At 53.2% G+C, this 24488-nt stretch overlaps 1 protein-coding gene across 1 annotated transcript in view; it reads right to left on the bottom strand.

Moving 5' to 3' along the window:
* PEA15 (proliferation and apoptosis adaptor protein 15) overlaps positions 1-24488 on the bottom strand; it is a 49180-nt gene that overhangs the window by 1727 nt on the left and 22965 nt on the right. Inside the window, exon 2 of the mRNA XM_060261445.1 lies at positions 2329-2502. Coding sequence (XP_060117428.1) covers positions 2329-2500 — 172 coding nt within the window. The 5' untranslated portion in view covers positions 2501-2502. The remainder of the gene's footprint in view (positions 1-2328; positions 2503-24488) is intronic.

The raw sequence follows: 24488 nt of genomic DNA, 5'->3' as shown, positions 1-24488 counted from the left end.
CCCCTGGTCCAATCTTTTTGAAACTTGGAGGGTATTTTGGGGAAAGGCACTGGATGCTATGCTGAAATGTTGGTTCTTCTACCTCAAAAACACGCCCCCCACCGTGCCCCAAAGATCTGCAGATCAATTATCCATTATACCCTATGGGAATCAGTCTCCATAGGGAATAATGGCGTGCCCGGCAGACATTTCTCTCCATCCCCCCACGCGCTTTCTGGTGACCCTGAAGTGGGGGGAGAGCCCCCACCTGGGATTGGCAACTCTATTCAAGGCCTCCCAGCTTGTCTCTGTGTGCTGGCGCTGCCCCTCCTCTTCCTCATCCCCTGTCCTGCACCTGGTGGTAGAGCAGGCCCTGAAGGCCCGGGGGCTGAGCTGGCCACAGAATGGGAAACAGAACCCTGGCCGGACCAGATGGCTCCTCTCTTCTCCTCTCCAGCCCAGGGTGCCCTTGGCAAAGCGCAGAGGCAGGTGGGGCTTTTGAACCCACTCCCTTGCCCGCCTGGCCCCACTGGCTGCTCACAATCAGGGCCTGGAGATCTCCCCCCTTGGTCTGCAGCAGAGGAGGCAGGCTCCAGCCCAGCCAGATTTCAGGGGTCTGAGCTGCTTTCAAGGGTCCATGCCCCCCCCTTCCTCAGGGCACAGGGAAGGAGCTCTGCCTCTTTTCTGCAAGGGGGTGCCTGCCTGCAGGTGTGCCTGACGACTGTGAATCTCTCTGGAGGCATGTGAGGCCCCCCCTCTCTCTCGGTGTGGGTGAGTCTCTTCTTCTTCACACCGGGGCTGGTGGTGCGTGGGTGGCTGAGCCTGAGCAGAGGGGAAGGGGGGGAGTGCGTGTCAGCCAGCCAGGGAGAGGTTCTACCCCCACCGAGCACCAGCCCCACTTCATCCAAACACAATGACATCCTTCAGCTCTACGGAGTGGGGTCGGGGGTGGGGGGGTGGACAGCCGGCTGTCCCAGGATGAAGCCCCAGGAAGGGTCTTGGTTGCCAGTGGGTGGAAGGGAGGGGCTGTAGGGCCCAGGGGCTAGAGGGGTGGGGGCCAATCCCTGCACAGGCAACCTCGCAGGGGGGTTGTGAGGAAAAGAACTAGAGGAGAACACCATGCAGGCTGCTGCCGCCCTGAGCCCATCCCGAGCAATGGCAGGATGGAAATGCAGGAGGGGAGGGGAGGGGCCCTGGCAGCTCAGTGGCAGAGCCTCTGCTTGGCCTGCAGAAGGTCCCCGGTTCAATCCCCAGAAGCATCTCCGGTGGAAAGGCCCAGGCAGGAGGGGATGGGAAAGACTTTCTGCCTGAGACCCTGGAGAGAGAGAGAGCGGCTGCCAGCCTGAGCAGCCAAGACAGACTTTGAGGGGCCCGGCAGCAGCGGCTGAGAGGGGAGGGGCTGCGGCTCAGTGGGAAAGGGGCTCCAAGGTTCAGTCCCTAGAAGCATCTCCAGCAGACACTGAACCCGGGGAGCCCTTCCCCACCCCAATGGGAAGCTGGGTCCCCGCAGAGGGCCAGGGGAATCGGAGTGAGCAGCCAGCCTGCGGAGGGGGGGGGTGCTGTTTGTTTACCAACGGTGTCATTCCCCCCAGATGCCCAGCCTGTCACTTGCCTGGCAGGGCAGCCTGTGGGGGAAGGCCGGGGTCCTCGGGCAGTCAGGCCAGGCCAGGCCATCCACAGAGGCCCACACAGCTAAGGCAGCCAGAAAGACCTTTGCGGCTGCCGGAGAAAACCACACTCCTGTCTGCAATGGGGCAGCTGCCTGAGCATCTCCCCCTTCCTTCTCAGAGGAGCCAGCCCCTCCCCCTCCTGGCTCTGCCAGCCTGCTGGCCACACCACGGAGGCCTCCAGCTCAGGTGTGGGGCAGAGCCTGCCTACCACAGTTCGGCCCAGGTGGACCCATCCTCTGAGGCAGGCAGGGCAGCCCGACGTAATTGAGAGGAGCCCTCCCCCCTCTTCCTCCCTCCAAGTGCTGCTGCTCCTTCTACCCAAATGGGGCAAGGGAATGCCATGGGGCTTCACGTGCCTAACTGAGGCAGGGAGTGGAAGTTCTCTTTTCCTTGGTGCCAATTTTGTTTCCTGCATCTGCTCCCCAGCAGCTATTTCTGTTCTCACGGAACCTCTCTGGGCCCAGGGGCTTGGGGGCTGGTTTGCAGCCCCTCCTGCCCCAGCCTATGCCAGCCCAGTGTGAGACCGACCCCAGCAGGCCAGACTGTCTTGAGAGACCCATGGGAGCCCTGATCCAGTTGCTTGGTTTGGCCTGGGCAGGAGGGCGGGGGGGGGGGGAGAAGAACCATGGGGAGGGGGGAGGGGGCAGGGCCCAGGCAACCCCCCTCCCTCCCTCCTCACCTTTGTCCAATTTCTTGTGCTTCTCGAGGAAGCTGAACCAGTCCTGGCTGGTGGTGATCTCCTCGTGCTTCTCACTGGGGATGTCCTCCTTGCAGGCCGACTTCAGCTGGTCTAGATCCTCCAGGGTGATGTTCTCTGCCAGCTCCTCCAGAAGGGTGCTGTACTCGGCCATCCCTATGTGGGGGGCGGGGATAAAGGAAAAATTCAGACCCCCGGCCCAGCCCACCCCCTCGCTCCAGCTGTGCCTGCAGTCCTGGCAAACTTCAAGCAGACACCTCTGGGGGGGGCTGCTTGCTTCATGGAGGAAGCTTAGAGGGCTCCCAGCTGCTCCTCATCCCCCCACCCCCTATCCACCCCTTCCCATGACAGGAAAGCCGGATGCCAACTTCCCTTGGGCCTCCTCGGGGGGGTTGCACAGCCCCTAGAAGCCCCAGAAGGGGTTGAGCTGTGAGCAGCTTGAAAGCAGCATGGGGGGGGGCAGGGACCCAGTGTTTGTTTCTGGGGCCAGGGGGGGATGATAAAGCAGCTCAGCTCTTGGCTCTCCCGTTCTCCTTCGTGCTTTGTGCTTCCCAGCCAGCCACTGTGTGCTGCTCTCTCTCTCTCTGTGTGCGTGTGTGTGTGTGGCTGTGTGTGTGAGCAGAGGCATGCTGGCACCTTGGCACGTGACCCCCTCTGAGAAGGGGGAGACAGATTTGTTTTTAAAGGTCCACATGGGAACAGCCAGACTCTCCCTCGCCTGCCCCCCCCCCCATGCTGGCCCTCTGAATTCCCTCCCCCCATTGAGTGATTAATTCGACAGCTGCATTTCCAGGCATGGCTTCTCAGATTAAGGCAGCAGCAGCAGCAGATCCTCACCCCCCCCCCCCGCACGCCATGACGCAGCTTTGCTCCCTCCTGAGTTATTCCCAGTCCTTGCAGTCCCCCCCCCCCTCCTGCCTCCCAGGGGTTCTTGGCAAAGCAGAGCCCCAGCCCTGGTTCTCCCTGCTTCTCCCTCCTCCCTGGAGCAAGCAGCCCACAGTCACACAGGAAGAGCAAAGCCTGACACCGCCCACTGCACTGTCTCATCACGCCCTTCCATGCAACCACACACCACTCCACTCCTCTGGAGACTCAACCCTCCTCCCCTCAAACTTTGCAAACAGACACAGGATGCACCCCTCCTCCTGGCCCATGCCCGCTTGCCCCACTGGATTTGGGAAGAGGTTCAGCCTGGGCAGGGAGCACCATGCGCTGGAGAGCTCCTGGGGTGCAGCTGGCTGACTAAATATGCTGAGCTGAGTGGCTAGCCCCATTTCTGCAGAGAACTTGGCCACCAGCAAAGCCACAAACTGGACTCCCCCAGGGCAGGTTGCCTTGCCTCACCCCACATGCCATCAGCGCTTTGGGGGATTTTTCTTAAAAAGCAGTTGAATATTGCTATATGAATATAAGGGATATTGCTATACGAATATAACGAATATTGCGATACAAATATTGCTATACGAATATAACGAATATTGCTATACGAATATTGCTATACAAATACACGAATATTGCTATACAAATACACGAATATTGCTATATGAACATACGAATATTGCTATACGAATATGCAAATATTGCTATATGAATATAACGACTATTGCTCTACGAATATAACGTTAATGCTAATGTGTGTGTGTGTGCCACCTTCGCTGAAGGTGCAGTTTCATGGTTAACAAAGTTGGTCTCTGTCCCCTTCTGGTGCAGAGACCTCTCCCCTTCCTTGAAGAGAGATCCAGGTGGGCACTGCCGGGTTGGTCTGAAGCAGGAGAACCCAGTCTGAGTCCAGCCAGGCGCCGCTGAGCCCAGGCGAGTTTTGTTCTGGGTAGAAGCTTCCATCCTCTCTTTCCCCTGGATCTCTCTGCAACAATGGAACCTGGGGATTCAAAGAGCCTCACGCTCTGTGTGGGAAGGACCCTCAGATGGCAGCCGACCTTGGGCGACCCACGACTGGGCCTTTCCAAGGAAGGGATTAAGTCAGGGAGATTCTGCCTCGGTGGTCTCCCTTCCAGCACTAACCCTGCTGAGCTTCTGGCAGGATCGGGCTGCACCAAACTGCCTTTTCCTCCGGCTAATGTTCTAGCAATATAGAAGGGTTCAACTGCTGACTGAAAAGCAAAACCCTAACAGCCTAGGAGCAGGGTGTGGGGCGGAGGACTGGGGAGGCAGCAGGAGGCATTCATGGAGCAAGGAGCAAAAAACCCGACTTCCCCAAAGCATCGAACCCAGGGCAGATACTCCACCCCACCGTGGAAACAGCCATTAGGAAACCTGACAGCCTGACAAGGGAGCAGAGGCCAAAGCAAAGTGAAGCCGGTGTGATGCTTGATGCCCTTCTGCATCCAGTCTCCTCTTTCGTTTCCTTTCCGCCCCAAACCTGAGATTGCCATCCTCTTGGAACAGAGGCCTGCTCTTTCTCTCCTGGCTGCTGGCTCATTTCTTTAGTTTGCTCTGCAAGTCCTGTAGCGGAAGCTGCCAACCTCCAGGTGGAGCCAGGAAATCTCGCAGAATTACCACTGATTCGCAGGCTACAGAGTTCAGCTCCACTGGGGGAAACAGCTGCTGGGGAGGGTGGATTCTGCAGCAGAGCTCCTTCCCCTCCTCAGTTCCCAGGCTCCACCCCCTAAATCTCCAGGAATTTCCCAACCTGCACTTCGCAACTCTAGCTATATGCCACCCTTGCATTTTCAAAGCTCTCAAACCTGAGGAAGAGTCACATCAACGAAAGAGCAGCAAAAGAAAGCCAGCCATGCACACATTCTGTTTCCAGGGGCTGCTTGAAGCAAGGATCCCCAAGACCAACCAGGCAAGCCTAGCCCTGGCTCCTCAAAGGTCCACGGGGGAGGGCAAAAACCTGGGGTGCACCCAGAAGGCCCTCCACTCTGGTGAACAGAAGCCTCCTACATCAGACAATGGAGGGTCCATCTAGTCCAGCCTTCAGGGCTGGGTTAACAATTAGGCCAAGTAGGCACTGGCCTATGAGCCCGCATGCTTTTACACACCCCAGGCCAATTCCCCCCCCCGGTTCCCCTCCCTGCTTGCAGCCATCCCAGCCTGCATGTGCAGCCAGCCACTGAGCTGCTCTTTGCCCCACTTGCCTGGTGCGGCTGCTGCTGGCATCGTCTCCAAGTTTGCCTCTCTCTGCCTCTCCCCTGCAGATTGGTCAAAGGGGCTTTTGGGAAAGTGCCTGCAAGCTGCAGCCAGGGCTGTGGCAAATCAAATGCAAGACTGTGATCAGGCAGGCAAAAAGGGACTATGAGGAGCATATTGCAAAAAACATAAAGACCAACAATAAAACTTTCTTCAAATATATTAGAAGTAGGAAACCAGCCAGGGAGGCAGTGGGGCCCTTGGATGACCATGGGGTAAAAGGATTACTGAAGGAGGATAGGGAAATGGCTGAAAAGCTAAATGAATTTTTTGCCTCCGTCTTCACTGTAGAAGACGAGAACTTTTTGCCCGCCCCAGAACCACTAATTTTGGAAGGGGTGTTGAAAGACCTGAGTCAGATTGAGGTGACAAATGAGGAGGTCCTACAACTGATAGACAAATTAAAAACTAATAAGTCACCGGGTCCGGATGGCATACATCCGAGAGTTCTGAAGGAACTCAAAGTTGAACTTGTGGATCTTCTAACAAAAATCTGTAATCTTTCATTGAAATCTGCCTCCATTCCTGAGGACTGGAAGGTAGCAAATGTCACCCCCATCTTTAAAAAAGGTTCCAGAGGAGATCCGGGAAACTACAGGCCAGTCAGTCTGACTTCAATACCGGGAAAGTTGGTAGAAACCATTATCAAGGACAGAATGAGTAGGCACATTGATGAACACGGGTTATTGAGGAAGACTCAGCATGGGTTCTGCAAGGGAAGATCTTGCCTCACTAACCTGTTGCATTTCTTTGAGGGGGTGAACAAACATGTGGACAAAGGAGACCCGATAGATGTTGTTTACCTTGACTTCCAGAAAGCTTTTGATAAAGTTCCTCATCAAAGGCTCCTTAGAAAGCTTGAGAATCATGGAGTAAAAGGACAGGTCCTCTTGTGGATCAAAAACTGGCTGAGTAATAGGAAGCAGAGAGTGAGTATAAATGGGCAGTCTTCGCAGTGGAGGACGGTAAGCAGTGGGGTGCCGCAGGGCTCGGTACTGGGTCCCATGCTTTTTAACTTGTTCATAAATGATTTAGAGTTCGGAGTGAGCAGTGAAGTGGCCAAGTTTGCGGATGACACTAAATTGTTCAGGGTGGTGAGAACCAGAGAGGATTGTGAGGAACTCCAAAGGGATCTGTTGAGGCTGGGTGAGTGGGCGTCAACGTGGCAGATGCGGTTCAATGTGGCCAAGTGCAAAGTAATGCACATTGGGGCTAAGAATCCCAGCTACAAATACAAGTTGATGGGGTGTGAACTGGCAGAGACTGATCAAGAGAGAGATCTTGGGGTCATGATAGATAACTCACTGAAAGTGTCAAGACAGTGTGCGTTTGCAATAAAAAAGGCCAATGCCATGCTGGGAATTATTAGGAAGGGAATTGAAAACAAATCAGCCAGTATCATAATGCCCCTGTATAAATCGATGGTGCGGTCTCATTTGGAGTACTGTGTGCAGTTCTGGTCGCCGCACCTCAAAAAGGATATTATAGCTTTAGAGAAGGTGCAGAGAAGGGCAACTAGAATGATTAAAGGGCTGGAGCACTTTCCCTATGAAGAAAGGTTGAAACGCTTGGGACTCTTTAGCTTGGAGAAACGTCGACTGCGGGGTGACATGATAGAGGTTTACAAGATAATGCATGGAATGGAGAAAGTAGAGAAAGAAGTACTTTTCTCCCTTTCTCACAATACAAGAACTCGTGGGCATTCGATGAAATTGCTGAGCAGACAGGTTAAGACGGATAAAAGGAAGTACTTCTTCACCCAAAGGGTGATTAACATGTGGAATTCACTGCCACAGGAGGTGGTGGCGGCCACAAGTATAGCCACCTTCAAGAGGGGTTTAGATAAAAATATGGAGCACAGGTCCATCAGTGGCTATTAGCCACAGTGTATGGAGCACAGGTCCATCAGTGGCTATTAGCCACAGTGTATGTGTGTATATAACATTTTTTGCCACTGTGTGACACAGAGTGTTGGACTTGATGGGCCGTTGGCCTGATCCAACATGGCTTCTCTTATGTTCTTATGTTCTTATAGGCGGTGGGGCAGGCGCTCCAACTCTGAGATAATTTGCAAGGGGCCTCCCAAGATTTTGACTGCCTAGGGGCCTCCACAGGGTTTAATCAAGCACTGCCAGCCTCCTGTCTCACCCAGTGGCCAACCAGTTCCTTTGGAGGTCCAGCAACAGGGCAGAGAGGCCGAGGCCTTCCCCTGAGAAGAACATCAGAAAAGCCCTGCTGGGTCAGACCAGGGAGAGTCTATCCAGTCCAGCCTCCTGTCTCACACAGTGGCCAGCCAGTTCCTCTGGAGGGCCAACAACAGGGCAGAGAGGCTGAGGCCTTCCCTGAGAAGAACATCAGAAGAGCCCTGCCAGGTCAGACCAGGGAGGGTCCATCTAGTCCAGCCTCCTGTCTCTCACAGTGGCCAGCCAGTTCCTCTGAAGGTCCAGCAACAGGCCAGAGAGCCTGATGCCTTCCCCTGAGAAGAACACCAGAAGAGCCCTGCTGGATCAGGCCAGGGAGGGTCCATTTAGTCCAGCCTCCTGTCTCACCCAGTGGCCAACCAGTTCCTTTGGAGGTCCAGCAACAGGGCAGAGAGGCCGAGGCCTTCTCCTGAGAAGAACTTCAGAAGAGCCCTGCTGGGTCAGACCAGGGAGGGTCCATCTAATCCAGCATCCGGTCTCACCCAGTGGCCAGCCAGTTCCTCTGTAGGGCCAACAACAGGGCAGAGAGGCCGAGGCCTTCCCCTGAGAAGAACATCAGAACAGCCCTGCTGGCTCAGACCAGGGAGGGTCCATCTAGTCCAGCCTCCTGTCTCACACAGTGGCCAGCCAATTCCTCTGAAGGTCCAGCAACAGGGCAGAGAGGCCGAGGCCTTCCCCTGAGGAGAACCTCAGAAGAGCCCTGCTGGGTCAGACCAGGGAGGGTCCATCTAGTCCAGCCTCCTGCCTCACACAGTGGCCAGCCAGTTCCTCTGAAGGTCCAGCAACAGGGCAGAGAGGCCGAGGCCTTCCCTGAGAAGAAAATCAGACTGGATGGGCCACTGGCCTGATCCAACATGGCTTCTCTTATCTTCTTATGTGACACAGAGTGTTGGACTGGAGGGGCCATTGACCTGATCCAACAGGGCTTCTCTTATGTTCTTATGTGACACAGAGTGTTGGATTGGAGGGGCCATTGGCCTGATCCAACAGGGCTTCTCTTATGTTCTTATGTGACACAGAGTGTTGGACTGGAGGGGCCACTGGCCTGATCCAACATGGCTTCTCTTCTGTTCTTACGTGACACAGAGTGTTGGACTGGAGGGGCCACTGGCCTGATCCAAGAGGGCTTCTCTTCTGTTCTTATGTGACACAGAGTGTTGGACTGGAGGGGCCATAGGCCTGATCCAACATGGCTTCTCTTCTGTTCTTATGTGACACAGAGTGTTGGACTGGAGGGGCCATAGGCCTGATCCAACATGGCTTCTCTTCTGTTCTTATGTGAAACAGAGTGTTGGACTGGAGGGGCCATTGGCCTGATCCAACAGGGCTTCTCTTATGTTCTTATGTGACACAGAGTGTTGGACTGGAGGGGCCACTGGCCTGATCCAACAGGACTTCTCTTATGTGACACAGAGTGTTGGACTGGAGGGGCCACTGGCGTGATCCAACATGGCTTCTCTTCTGTTCGTATGTGACGCAGAGTGTTGGACTGGAGGGGCCATTGGCCTGATCCAACATGGCTTCTCTTATGTGACACAGAGTGTTGGACTGGATGGGTCATTGGCCTGACCCAACATGGCTTCTCTTCTTTTCTTAACAACAGGGCAGGGAGGCTGCGGCTGCTCCCTGATGCTTCCTGCTGGTTCTGGGACTCAAAGGACGGTTCCTCTCAGTCACTGTGGTTGTAGCCACTGACAGACTTGTCCTCCATGAATCTGTCTAATCCCCTTTTTAAGCCGTATATACTGTAGCCACCATTACATTCTCTGGCAGCAAATCACACATTTTAATAACTTATTGAGGCAGAATTTCCTTCTGCCTGTCTTGCTCCTGTTGTCCACCAGCATCATTGCCCTCAAGCCCTGGCAGGGCAGGACAGAGTGACAAAGTTCTCTCTCTGTCCCTGGGAATCCGGGAAGAAGGAGGAGGAGGAGGAGGAGAAGAAGACCTCCTTCCAGAGAGGTACCCACATCCAGAGAGCCAGTTTGGTGTAGTGGTTAAGCATGTGGACTCTAATCTGGGAGAACCGGGCTTGATTCCCCACTCCTCACATACACCTGCAGATGTGACCTTGGGTCAGCTAAAAGTTCTCTCAAGGCTGCTCTGCTCAAGAGCAGTTTCTGTCAGAGCTCTCTCAGCCCCATCTGCCTCACAGGGTGTCTGCTGGAGGAGGAGAAGGAGATTGGAAGCTGCTCTGGGACGCCAACGGAAGGTGAGGGATAAATCCAGTCTCTTCTTCCTGGGTGGGGTGGAAGGGAGGATGGAGGCCTGTTGGTGCTCCCTGGGGGTCCCACTGTCTGGTTGGAGGCTGCAAGAGACTGGGGGTGCGAATCAGTGACCCTCTCTCTGCCTTGGCAGGCTGACCCTGCGCCCAAATTCCCAGGGCCACACCTGAGAGCTGGGGATAAGAACATAAGAGAAGCCATGTTGGATCAGGCCAACGGCCCATCAAGTCCAACCCTCTGTGTCACACAGTGGCAAAAAATGTTATATACACACATACACTGTGGCTAATAGCCACTGATGGACCTGTGCTCCATATTTTTATCTAAACCCCTCTTGAAGGTGGCTATACTTGTGGCCGCCACCACCTCCTGTGGCAGTGAATTCCACATGTTAATCACCCTTTGGGTGAAGAAGTACTTCCTTTTATCCGTTTTAACCTGTCTGCTCAGCAATTTCATCGAATGCCCACGAGTTCTTGTATTGTGAGAAAGGGAGAAAAGTACTTTTTTCTCTACTTTCTCCATTCTCTACTTTCTCCATTCCATGCATTATCTTGGATGGATGAAGCCTGGGCACCCAAGCTCAGACTGACCCACTTAGGCCCTCCTGGAAGGAGCTGTGCCCCCAAAATGCTGCTCCTAGGGGAAGAAGACCACATAGGGGGAGCAACTAGGAGACCAGCTTGCTCCCCTCAGGACGGAAGCCTGGACTCACTGGGGGCTGCTCTCTTGGCCGCCTTCCCCTTCGTGTCAACACACACACATCTCCCTGCCCCCCACTGCCCCCAGGTCTGTTCCATCCCCCTGCATTCTTCTCAGGCATTATTCCCTCCACCCCCCCCCCCAAGGACGATCTTCTTTGCAGTTGCCTAGGAGACAGCCAGCATCCACCATGACGGTCATGGGCATTACCATGGCAACTGCAGTATCCTTTCCTTTATGCCTCCCCCCACAAAAAAAACCATTGGAGTGTGTGTCAGCTCTGTATAAAGGGGGCAGGCAGGGCAGTGAGGGGAGGGCTGAGGCTCCCGGGGTGTGGGTTTGTGTGTTGCCAGGAGGGCCGAATGTTGTGTGGCAAGCAAGGCAGACCCCTTGAGTGAGGATGCTGGGTGGGCGGGAGCAGACGCATGGGGGTGGGCTGCTGTCCTCTGAGACTTCCCACCCAGTCCTTCCGCCCGGGCCACAAGAGGAGGGAGGGTCTCCTTTTTCATGTTAAACCAAAAACAAAAAAGCACCAAAATAAATCCTCCCGCCCCCACCCCAGTCTTGCCCTTCGCTGCTCCCACAGTGGAATTTTCCACCTCATCTCCCCTCCCTCAGAAGCCAACTTCCCTCCTCCACCACTGCACACCCAGGGACCCGCCTTCTTCCTTCAGAGGCTTTAGTGCTGCGAGAGGGGAAGGCCGGGGGGGGGGGCACTCTGCCACACTGGTCTGCCCTCCAGGGCCCCCGGAGGCCTGCTCTTTGCTGTTGTCCTCGTTCAGTTGCAGAGCCTTTGCGACCCCATCAGGCCAGGCCCTTCTCTCTTCCTCCGCCCTCCTAAGCTCACTTTTTAGCCATGAAGAATTCAGCATGTGAACTGGAGACACACCTGGGGGGACTCACAGGTCCTGGCAAGCTGGGCACTAGAGCTAGATGCCCGGGGCCTACTGGCACCTCTGGCAGGTGCTCCACCACTGCTGCCCTCAGGACAGGTCAGCCTCTTGGTTCTCACTCCTGCCTCTTCCAGCCACGACCGGCACCACCCAAAGGGGCCTCTTTCTTTACACAAAGGTAGACTAGCAATACTTGACTGGAAGTCCTATCCATTCCTCCTTTTCCTCAGTCTTCTCCTTTGAGAGAAACGGTGCTCGACATGGCAAAAACTGAACATGTGATGAGGGAAGGGAGTTGCAGCCTAAGATCGGCATGGGGTAGGACATAAACACCTCGTTTCTTTAAATGAAACCAAGTCCTCTGGGCCAGAGGAGCTGCACCTAAGGGTACTAAAAGAACTTCCAGGCATAATTTCTGAGCCTCTGGCCATTATTTTTGAGACTTCTCAGAGAACAGGTGAGGTGCCAGAAGATGGGAAGTGGGCAAATGTTGACCCCATATTCAAGAAGGGGGAAAAGGGGGATCCGGGTAACTACCAATCCAGTTTTGCAAGAAATTGTCAAAGAGTTAGTGTTTGTCAAAGATTTCAGGTTTTCACGGCTGGGAACATAATTAGGGTTTGTAGAATCTTTCGGGCTCAAGTGCCGTGTTCTACTGGAGAAAGTTTTCCTTCCAGACGTTTCGTTCTCAGCTGTGGAGAACATCCTCAGTGGCGCAGCCGGAGCAGGCGGTCAGAGGTCAGAACGCCTGCTCCGGCTGCAACACCACTGAGGATGTTCTCTGCAGCTGAGAACGAAACGTCTGGAAGGAAAACTTTCTCCAGTAGAACATGGCACTTGAGCCCGAAAGATTCTACAAACCCTAATAGTTAGTGTTTGAACAGTTAGAAAAGTTGTCTGGGATTCCTAAGAGAACAAAAACAAATCATGTCAGACCAACCTGATCTCCTTTTTTGAGAAAGTGACTACCTTGCTGTAGACATTGTTTATCTTGAATTCAATAAGGCTTTTGATAATATTCTTGCTGACAAATTGGTAAAATGTGGTTTGGATCCTGTTACTGTTAGATGGATCTGTAACTCGTTGACAGATCACACTCAAAGAGTGCTTGTGAATGGTTCCTCATCCTCTTGGAGAGGAACATAAGAACATAAGAGAAATCTAACACTTGTTCCACACAGGGGCCAAAAAAACTAGGAGTGACAAGTGGAGTGCCTCAAGGATCTGTCCTGGGACCTGTTTTGTTCAACATCTTTATCAATGATTTGGATGAAGGAATAGAGGGAATGCTTATTAAATTTGCAGATGATACTCTATTGGGAGGGGTTGCAAATACAGTAGAAGACCGAAACAGGATACAGGATGATCTTGACAGGCTGGAAAACTGGGCTGAAACCAATAAAATGAATTTTACCAGGATAAATGTAAAATTCTGCATTTAGGTAGGAAAAATCCAAAGCATAGTTATAGAATGGGAGAGACTTCTCTTGGCAGTAGTTTGTGTGAAAAGGGTCCAGGGGTCTTAGTGGACCATACACTGAACATGAGTCAACAGTGTGATGTGGTAGCTAAAAAGGTAAATGCGATTTTGGGTCTGTATCAACAGAAGTATAGTGCCCAGATCACATGAAGTGATGGTATTGCTTTACTCTGCTCTGGTAAGACCTCACCTGGAGTATTGTGTTCAGTTTTGGGCACCACATTTTAAGAAGGATATAGACAAGTTGGAACGGTTCCAGAGGAGGGCAATGAAGATGGTGAGGGGTCTGGAGACCAAGTCCTATGAGGAAAGGCTGAAGGAGCTGGGCCTGTTTAGCCTGGAGAAGAGGCAGCTGAGAGGTGATATGGTCATGATCTTCAAGTACGTATTTGAAGGGGTGGAATTGTTTTCTGTGGCCCCAGAAGGTAGGACCAGAGCAATCGGTTGAAATTAAATCAGAATTGTTTTTGGCTCAACATTAGGAAGAACTTCCTGACCATTAGAGCGATTCCTCAGTGGAAGAGGCTTCCTCGGGAGATGGTGGGCTCTCCTTGCTTGGAGATTTTTAAGCAGAGGCTAGATACTGGTGCTTGCACAGGAGACTATCTTTAGCTTTTAGATACCCATCTGACATCAGTGCTGATCCTGTGAATCAGTCAGATCATGAGAAGGAGGGCAGGAAGGGCTGCTCCGTTCTCGTGGCCCTTTCTTACCTGCCCAGGGAAATGCCGATGGCCACTTTGGGGTCAGGCAGCCGTTTTTCTCCAGGCCGCTTTGGCCAGGGGTCCTGGAGGGTTTTGCCGTCTTCTGGGCACGGAGCCTGCAGGGGTCACTGGGGGTGTGTATAGAGGGGTGGTAGTTGCAAATTTCCTGCAAGGGGCTGGACTAGATGACTTGGAGGTCCCTTCCAACTCTATGATTCTATGAATTCTTTCCTCCCCACCCGCCGGCCCATGCACACCTGCACCAAGCACACGAAGGGAGGGTCAAAAGGAGCCCGTGGTCTGCAGAGGAACTCCCCTTCCTCCCCTGGCTTGGGCCTCAAGCCTGAAGAGGGGCACTTGTAGGGCCAACCGGATCCCAAAATGCAGCCTGGCCTGGGAGGGAGGCCGGCAGCTGAAACAAGAGAGGGGAAGGCTGCAGCCCGCCTGGGAACCCGGATCCAGCACGGGGTGGAGGCGGAAACCCAGCCACCCGGACCTGCCCTGAGGCTCCCCCCAGGAGGCCCCCAGCCCTCTCCTGTTTGGGTCTCCTTGCAGCTTCCCCAGGAAGAGGAAACAGCCCTCCCCCCACCCTGCTTTCCTGAGACAGTGACTCACGGGGGGGGGGGAGAGGGCTCTAGCCAGTTCCCACGCCCCCCCCACACACACATTGCCTGGGCCGCCTCCCTCAGAGTCGCTTGGTGATTTCTTTGCCACGGCATTCAGAGTTCCGGACAGCCTCTCCCCCCAACTCAGTGTAGTCCTGTTCAGGGGGGGGGGCATCAGCCCTCTTTCACTCAGAGCCCCCCCTTTTGGATCGCTTCTCCCTTGTGCTCAGCGTGGCATTCATGATCCCTTCAGAACTCACAAAGGGGCTCCTACTTTGGGCCTCCTGCCCGTTTCTCAGGCACCAGGGAGAGGGAGATCGGGAACCAGGAGCTGTGGGGCAAGGGAAAGGAGGGGCAGCCTGCAGAGCCCTCCAGTAATGGCTCCCCCATCCGGGCTCTGGATCTGAGGGTGCAGCATGGTCCTCTGCTGCCTCCCTCTCACCCCGCACCCCCCCCCCCCCCGTGCTGGCACGGGAGGACAGAAGGACCATCCCAGGCTCACCCACCCCAGAGGGGGCACCATGCCAGCTCTGCAGAGCCAGCTCCCAGCAAAAGCACAAGAGGAGAGCTGCCAATCCAAACCCTGTCCCTTCCTGGAGACAGATCAAGATGGGGGACCCTGGGAGTCCCTCTGTAGCAGCAGGAAAGGGTACAAATCATAGAATCATAGAGTTGGAAGGGACCTCCAGGGTCATCTAGTCCAACCCCTGCACAATGCAGGAAACTCACAAACCCCTCCCCCTCAATTCACAGGATCCTCATTGCTGTCAGATGGCCGTCTAGCCTCTGTTTAGAAATCTCCAAGGAAGGAGAGCCCACCACCTCCCGAGAGTGCCTATTCCACTGAGGAATCACTCTATCAGGAAGTTCTTCCTAATGTTGAGCAGGAAACTCTTTTGATTTAATTTCAACCCACTGGTTCTGGTCCTACTTTCTGGGGCCACAGAAAACAATTCCACACCCTCCCCTATATGACAGCCCTTCAGGTACTTGAAGATGGTGATCCTATCACCTCTCAGTCGCCTCCTCTCCAGGCTAAACATCCCCAGCTTCTTCAACCTTGCGTCTGCAAATTCGCGCCCAGCACAATTATTTAAGATAGTTGAGAATTTGACCACTCTGTCTCAAGGCAGACCAAATATGAGGGAATTGGAAATCGGCTGTGAGGCTTTTGCGAAATTTTTTGCAGATAAAATCTCATCGCTCCGCCAGGACTTTCCCGCCACATTAGATGCAGTACAAGAACCTGAGGCTCCGTGCCTGTCCTCTGGTCTTACTTTGGACCACTTTGACACACTCAGCCTAGGGGAAGTCGACGGAATTCTCTCTACTGTGTGCCCCACAACTTGCGATCTTGACCCATGTCCCTCCTGGCTAATTAAATCTTGCCAGAGGGAACTTAGATATCCTGTACGGGATATCATAAATAGATCCCTCTTGGAAGGGCAATTTCCAACAGCATTGAAAGAGGCTATGGTCCGCCCCCTCCTAAAAAAAAGTACAGCAGACCCGGCCAAATTGGCGAATTACCGACCGGTCTCGAACTTACCATTTTTAGGTAAAGTTATTGAGAGGGCAGTGGCGCTACAGTTACAGAGTTTTTTGGATGACACTTCCGCCTTAGACTCCCACCAGTCCGGCTTTCGTCCGGGCCATGGGATGGAGACAGTGCTGGTCACCTTCGTGGATGACCTCCAGCGGCATCTGGATCGAGGCGGCGTGGCGGTACTGATGCTGTTAGACATGTCGGCTGCGTTCGACACGGTCGACCATCGGTTACTGGCCCGCCGCCTCGCCGACACAGGGATTAGGGGGTCGGCCTTACAGTGGCTCTCCTCCTTCCTTGATGGTCGGGGACAAAGGGTGGCAATTGGGGGAGAGCTGTCCCGGAGGCACCCACTAGTGTGTGGGGTGCCACAAGGGGCAGTCCTCTCTTCGATGTTGTTTAACATCTACATGCGCCCCCTTGCCCAGATTGCTCGGAGGTTTGGGCTTGGGTGCCATCAATATGCAGATGACACCCAGCTCTATCTACTAATGGATGGCCGACCTGACTGCGTCCCAGAAAACCTGGACCTTGCATTGCAGGCCGTGGCTGGCTGGCTCAGGCTGAGTGGACTGAAGTTGAATCCGGCGAAGACGGAGGTCCTTTGCTTGGGTCGCGGTGCCCCAGGAAGGGAAATTCCCTTGCCAGCTCTTGACGGTGTGCCGCTGAAAGCGGCCCACAGGGTCAGGAGCTTGGGGGTTCTTCTGGAGCCTTCACTATCTATGGAGGCACAGATAGCGGCCACTGCCAAGTCCACGTTTTTTCATCTTTGGCGGGCAAAGCAGCTGGCCCCCTTCCTGGAGCGCCGGGACCTGGCAACGGTGATTCATGCTACGGTCACCTCCAGACTGGATTACTGCAACGCCCTCTACATGGGGCTGCCTTTGTGCCAAACTCGGCGGTTGCAGCTGGTGCAGAACGCGGCGGCTAGGCTGCTATTGGGGCTTCCAAGATGGGAACACATGCGCGAACTGCACTGGCTGCCAGTGGTCTACCGACTTCGTTACAAGGTGCTGGTTATGACCTTTAAAGCCCTATATGGTTGAGGGCCTGTCTACCTGAGGGACCGTCTCTCCCCATATGAGCCCCAAAGAGCACTGAGGTCAGCTGGTAAGCACCAGCTGAATATCCCTGGGCCAAGGGAGGCCAGATTAAAGGCCACCCGGGATCGGGCCTTCTCCATTGCGGCCCCACTACTGTGGAATCAACTCCCGGAGGAGGTACGGGCCCTGCGATGTTTAGACCAATTTCGCAGGGCCTGTAAGACATACCTCTTCAAAATAGCCTTCGCCATGCCGAGCTAAGATAATGTCGCTGTGGATGTTTTCTTTTCTTTCCACTGAACTTAAGAAGATCTATTTAGCACCTTAATGTTAATTTTAATGTGACTGTATATTGATTTAAGATGATTTTATTGTTTATATGATTGTATTGTATTGCATTTATATGTTGGGAGCCGCCCTGAGCCTGCTTGTGCGGGGAGGGCGGGACACAAATAAAAAGTTATTATTATTATTATTATTATTATTATTATTATTATTATTATTATTATTATTAACCTTTCCTCATAGGACTTGGTCTTCAGTCCCCTCACTATCTTCGTCGGCCTCCTCTGGACCCCTTCCAGCTTGTCTAGATCCTTCTTAAAATGTGGTGCCCAAAACTGAACACAAGATTCCAGTTGAGGTCTTTCATCCTCCTCCTCATAAAATGTTGTGGCAGAGGAGGACTCGTAATAAACGCATCCCTCCCACACCACAACGTTTGTTTGTCTCAAAGGCACGACCAGACTCCTGCCCTCTTCTGCTGCCCCAGCCCCTTCAGCCTCGTGGAAACCATAGGATGCCGCCCTCTTTAAAGCATCCAAGGCCTTGGAAATCTGCAGTCTTTGGGACATCAGTTGGCAGTGTTGGCACCTTCCGTGAGCCCTTTGAGGTGAAGACTCTGTGGCTTTCCTCGCCCAGGCAGGGCCCTTCTTTGCCCCCTTAGCAAAATCTCTGGCTCCTGCTCCACCTTCAGTGTCAGGGCCTCCTCTGGAGCGCCTCAGCCCCCTTTTGCCTAGGCAAGCCTCTGGGGCCACAATCACTATGCCCACATGTGGGGGCAGAGCTCCAGAAGCCCTCCCTCTGTACCCCCTCCCCAAGCACCAAGAAAACAGAACATCCCTGAGCCATGTTGGGTAAGGCCAGTGGCCCATCCAGGCCAACACTCTGGGTCACAGAGTGGCCAAAAAAAACCCAAGGGCCATCAGAAGGTCCAACAGTGGACTCAGGACACTAGAAGCCCTCCCACTGTGCCCCCCAAGCACCAAAAAGACAGAGCATCACTGCCCCAGATATAAGAACATAAGAGAAGCCATGTTGGGTCAGACCAATGGCCCATCCAGTACAACAATCTGTGTCACACAGTGGCCAAAAAAACACAGGTGCCATCAGGAGGTCCACCAGTGGGGCCAGGGCACTAGAAGCCCTCCCACTGTGTCCCCCAGGCACCAAGAATATAGAGCATTACTGCCCCAGAAAAAAGAACAGAAGAGAAGCCATGTTGGATCAGGCCAGTGGCCCATCCAGGCCAACACTCTGTGTCACACAGGGGCCAAAACCCAGGTGTCATCAGGAGGTTCACCAGTGGGGCCAGGACACTAGAAGCCCTCCCACTGTGCCCCCCAAGCACCAAGAAAACAGAACATCCCTGCCCCAAACAAAAGAACAGAAGAGAAGCCATGTTGGATCAGGCCAGTGGCCCATCCAGTCCAACACTCTGTGTCACATAAGAACATAAGAGAAGCCATGTTGGATCAGGCCAGTGGCCCATCCAGTACAACACTCTGTGTCACAGAGTGTCCAAAAAAACCCAGGTGCCATCAGGAGGTCCATTAGTGGGGCCAGGGCACTAGAAGCCCTCCCGCTGTGTCCCCCAAGCACCAAGAATATAGAGCATTACTGCCCCAGACAAAAGAACAGAAGAGAAGCCATGCTGGATCAGGCTAGTGGCCCATCTAGGCCAACACTCACAGTGGCCAAAACCCAGGGGCCACCAATGGGTATCAGGACACCAGAAGTCCTCCCACTGTTGCTCCCTAAGAAGACGGAGCATCACTGCCCCTGACAGAAGAACCTGAGAGAAGCCATGATGGGTCAGGCCAATGGCCCATCCACTCCAACACTCCATGTCACACGGTGGCCAAAACCCAGGAGCCATCAGAAGGTCCACCAGTGTGGACAGAACTCCAGAAACCCTCCAACTCTTGCCTCCCCCAAGCACCAAGAATACAGAGCATCACTGCCCCAGACATAGCAGAATACATGTTGAGTCACACCAATGGCCCATCCAGTCCAAAAGTCTGTGTCACACAGTGGCCAAAACCCTGGGGCCATCAGGAAGTCCACCAGTGGGTCCAGAACTCCAGAAACCCTCCCACTCTTGCCCTTCCAAGCACCAAGAAGACAGAGTATCACTCCTCCAGACAGAGTGTACCTGCTGGGGTACTCCACAAAGCAGTTCAACTCCCACCCTCAAAACCTGTAGAAGGTACCCCCCGCCCCAGCCCCGGCATGGACATCTACCCTCTAGGCGCTTCTCTGGATGTGCTTGGGGTGGGGGTTTGGGATTTGGTTGGTGAGCATCCACCTGCGATCCATGGCTCATTCTACCTGAGTGCCTTGGGGGACATGGATCCACAGGGATCCCAGTGGCATTGGGGGGTAGGGTGGAGGGAAGCTTTGGGTGCAGGAAAGAGATGAGAAGTCTCAGCTGCCCAGTCTGCCCACTTCCCACATTCCATCCAGAGGGGGGTGGGGGTGGGAGGTTGTCCTGCCCTCCAAGGCAGCCTTGGTTTTGTGGAGTGCCAGACACTGGAAAACAGGGTCATAGCGCCTGACCTGGATTACAGTCCAGGGCAACCCAATCTCATCAGACCTCGGAAGCTCAGCAGGGTCAACTCTGGCAAGGACTCGGAGGGGAGACCTCCTTGGAAGACCAGCAGTTGAGAGGCAGGGGCAGGCTCTATTCAGCCATCTCCCTGAATCTCCTCCAGCCCCCCAGTAGGGCTCAGACACCAGAGGTCGCTAGGACTTCCAGGTGCAGACACGCATATACACACAAACATTTTTTAAAACCCAAACCAAAAAAGCCAGGATTACAGTCATCCACCCATTCTCCCTCTCTCTCTCTTTTAAGAAAAGCAGCCTGAAACTTGGCTGGATGAACCGTCTGACGTTACTCATGTCCAGCAGCTCCAATCAGTGGGGTGGGGGTGTCCTCCCAAGCCTTGGGTGGACACGGGGAGGGGGAGGCTGTGCCTAGGCCCCCACCTTAGGCTTCCCAATCCCCAGGTCCTAGCAAGGGATCTCCCAGTTTTACAGGCTTCTCCCCACCCCCAGCCAGGTGGCTGGCGGGGGGAAGCCCCGTCCCCACAGTCACCATGTACCTCTAGATCTCTGGCAGGTTTGGAAGCCTGCAAACAGGTCTGGTTTTAAAATGTGTGTGTGTGCCTTTAAAATTTGAGCAGAAAGCAGGAAGTACTTAATGGGTAAGGGTCAGCAGTAGAGCCTGGTTAGAGCACAGCCCCTCGGTTTGTTTTGCTTTCGTTTCAAAGCAAGTAAGTGTATGTGTAAAAGAGAGCCGCGTAGCCCCTGTACTTTTCAGACCTCATTGTGGAGGAACCAGCTTCAGTTAAGTGTGTGTGTGTGTGTGAGAGAGAGAGAAAGAGAGAGAGAGAGAGAGAGAGAGAGAGAAAGAAAGAAAGAAAGAAAGAAAGAAAGAAAGAAAGAAAGAAAGAAAGAAAGAAAGAAAGAAAGAAAGAAAGAAAGAAAGAAAGAAAGAAAGCAGGCCCTGTACTTTTCAGAAGTCTTTGTAGAGACAATAAGAGGGGTGTGCGTGTCTCTGTGCTTGTTTTTCATTGTTTTCAGAGACTTTGTATAGGGGATGGAGGAAAACTCCACCTCTCTCTCTTTTTGTTTGCCAGTGTTAGCCTGAAGAACAGCAGTTCCTGTGAGTAAAGCCCCAGTGAAATGTGAGCTTGCAAACTCCGTGCATTGGGCTGCTTTGTGTGTATTCACTTTCATTTACTAGAATTGCAGCTATTGGGCGATGAGGAAATGATGACTATCCAGGTGAACTGCACTGCTGTATTTTTATGTGTTTATTTTGGGAATAGGAAAGTCTGGCTCCACCCCCAAAGTCTCCTGGCTCCACCCCCAAGGCCCCCAGATATTTCTTGAATTGGACTTGCCAACCCTGAGAGCCTGCAATGTCAGGCAGTGAAGTCATGCCTCACAGGAACCCTTCAACATGTCAGGAAGAAGCTGTGCTTAGCACGATGCCTCTTGGATGCGCTCTCTGGCAAACCCCAGACACAGCACTGGACGCACTTCCTCCGAATCCAGTCTGAAGGGCAAGCTGGGCATCGCTGTCCCATTGCTCAGCCTGCCTCAGAGACCACAGGCCACCGCCTCGGGAAGAGGGGTTTCTGCCACAGATCACACAAAGTACGGGGGAGATGGACCCGTGGGCCGCGAAATGGATCTCTAGGGTAGTCATAACACCCAGCCGGTTCTACTGCTCAACCCTTAACAAGGTTTCCTGCTAGGGTGACACCACCATTTGTTACCTCTTTTTCCTTAAAGGACATGACACAGCGGACATTAGATGAAGGTCTGCTCCGACATCACGGGCGAGATCAGCTGTGGGGCAAGCGTTTGTGGATGCTCCCCTAGATTGGGGCCCCCAGCCTTCTGGGCCTGCCGTTGGCACCTTTGGAATCTGAGGGCAGTGCGTGCAATTACAAAATGGCTGCAGCAGGGGGTGGAGCCAGCCACAAAATGTCTGTCGGGAGAGGCAGTGAAGGCATGGCTCACTCTAACAGGCACACATTTCAGGCGCAAGCGGAGCTTAGCAAGATGCCTCTTGAAATAAACATACAGGTTAAAAATATTTTCTTGCATTACCTTCAGTCACACAGTGACTATCTGGGTACTGTTGTGGCAGCTGCTCTTTTGGGTTCTTTCTTTGTATTTTTATGTGTGTGCATGTGACTCTGTGTGTGTGTGTGTGTGTACCTGGTGACCTGTGGTGAAGTCATGGTGACCTCTGGCGAATGACCCTTCCTGGGGGCCTGGAGGATATTTTTTTATTTGATTTTTATTTGATTTGTATCCCGCCCTCCCCGGTGGCTGAATAAAGCCTTCCCCTGCCCTTCCGACTGCTGGTGTTCCTTTGGAGGTCTCCCATCCAAAGACTTGCCAGAATCAGCCCTGCTTCGCTTCTGAGATTGGGCTGGCCTGAGCTACAACCTGGGTCAGGGCAAGCAAATTTTTAAAAAAAGAAATTGGACAGCCAACCCCAATCCCTCCTGAGCAGAAAAACTCCACCCACTTTCTAAAACCACTTGAGGGGTACAGGAAAGATGTGGGCAGGCGCCATGTTACCCATGTTGTGGGTGAGTGGGGGGCTGCCCTATATCTCAGGAGTCTCTTAACCCAGCATCTTGGCCCTGCCTCCTAGAGGTCCCTGGCCTTTGCCACTTCAGCCAGGGTTGACTGTGGGAGGGGGCACTCACATTTGCCCAAGCGTCTCCGGCTTGCCTCGCTGGCTTCCACCAGCCTCAGCCCACACTGAGTCCTCTTCTATGATCAAAAATGACCTTGAACCAGCTTAGCTGGATCGTTCACAGCACTCACCAATCCCTTTCCCACCTCAAGGACAATTTAACAGAAGACGTCCCCCATCCCGTCACTGCAACGGTGACCCCATTACTTCCACCAATCATTGCCAAAGATTCTCAGGCCACAGAGAGCAGCCCAGAGAACTACTGTGGGAAAGGCGACACAAACGGCAGTGGAAACCCCCCACCCCACCCCTGGGGGTTCTAGCAGACCCCCCCTCCATCGCAACAGGAGTCCGTCGGCATCAGAAGGGAACAGCCTGCCCTTGAGCCACCTCTGGGCAAACTGGAGCAGAAGCTCCATCAATCCCCATGCTGGCGGGGTGGGGGAGAGAAGTAGGAGGTGAAAGAGGAGGGTGGGGGCAAACTGGACAAAGGCAATGGGGTTGTGCCCAGGAGGGCCCCCAGACCCGTTTCATCAGAGTCAGCGGTGACATCTGAATGCCATCCAAGATAACAGAATAGTCCCCGTTTGTCTTTAAAAGGTAACTCTGGAACACCCTTGATCCAATTCAGACTGGGGTGGGGGGGGGGAGAGAGAGCGGGCGAGGAGGGAGGGCCTTTCATCATACATCTCCCATGTGGCTCTCCAAATCAAAAATGCCCCCCTGCATAACAAGGGAGGGGGGGGAGATGAGCTTTTAAAAGGATCTGTCTTGTTTCTTTTAAAATGCTATGCCTTCATCAAGACCATGCAGGGACTCAAGGGTTAAGGACTCCTCCCCCACCCTAGATGGGCATGAGCCAACATGGAGCTAAAGACACCTGCAATTGACCTTTAAATAAAGGGGGGGGGGGTGTTCCTGCCTGGCTTCCTACAGTCCTGAAATAAAGACATCAGGATGCTGGGGGGCGGGGGGGGGAGATGGAAATGTGAGCTTGGGATGGCCCTTTCTTCAGCTCGGTGTGTCACAAAGATCCAGGTTGTGGAAGATTCATCCAGGAGTTGTGGCCAGTGTGAGCTAGCTCACAGATTTCTAGCCTCCAGCTCACACATTTTTGTCTTAGCTCAGGAAGGAGGACCCCAGAGCACAATCATTGATGCTGTCGCTCACAACTTGACTGCCAGTTGCTCACAACTTTAATACCAGTAGTTCACAAAGTAGAATTTTTGCTCACAAGACTCTGCAGCTTAGAGGGAACATTGGTTGTGGCCTTTCTCCACTCCCTATTCATACGGATAGGACTACTTTTCTAGGGTGGGTCGTATTTTCTTTCTCTTGTTTTGGGCAAGTTTCCTTGGACATGTCACTGAGAGATATTTAAGAACGGAGGAACTTTGTGGACATAAAACATTTCTGGAAAAGATGCTAAACCATATAATCCGTTCACATAGGTAGGTAGGTAGCAACTGTCCAAGCCACTAGGAAAAAGAAATATTATTTTTCTAGTTGGATTCTCTTTAAGGGACTTACAGAATACAAAGAAAAGTTGGATCTATCCCCCTCCCATCACTCAGAGTCTCAGAGCGGCCTGCAATTGCCTTTCCCTTCCTCTCCCCACAACAGACACCGTGTGAGGCAGGTGGGGCTGAGAGAACTCTGAGAGAACTGCGACTGATTCCAGGTCACCCAGCAGGTTGCAAGTGGAGGAGGACTGGGGAATCAAACCCAGTTCTCCAGATTTGAGTCTGCTCCTCTTAACTGCTACACCAAATAGGCTCTCAAAATATGAATTATTTCTATAATTTATATTAAGTGAGATTAAATATTGTGGGGAAAGATTCCTGGATTAGATGGATTCACTAGTAATTTTTTAATCAAATGTTTGGGCAAATCCCTGCATCTGTTTTGATGGATCTGCTATAATTACTGCATTAATCATGACTGCACCAACATTATACAATGAAGTTCAATGACAAGAAAGATTCTATTCCGGTAGAACCTTATTTTATTTATCATTCCTGTTATTCCCATCCACCTTTCTCTCAGGGACGCGTGGCGCGATAGATTACACGCAGTGATTCCAT

Source organism: Heteronotia binoei, chromosome 1 (assembly GCF_032191835.1).
Source record: "Heteronotia binoei isolate CCM8104 ecotype False Entrance Well chromosome 1, APGP_CSIRO_Hbin_v1, whole genome shotgun sequence".
NCBI classification, from domain to species: Eukaryota; Metazoa; Chordata; class Lepidosauria; order Squamata; family Gekkonidae; genus Heteronotia; species Heteronotia binoei.
This window is presented reverse-complemented; position numbering and strand designations above follow the sequence as displayed.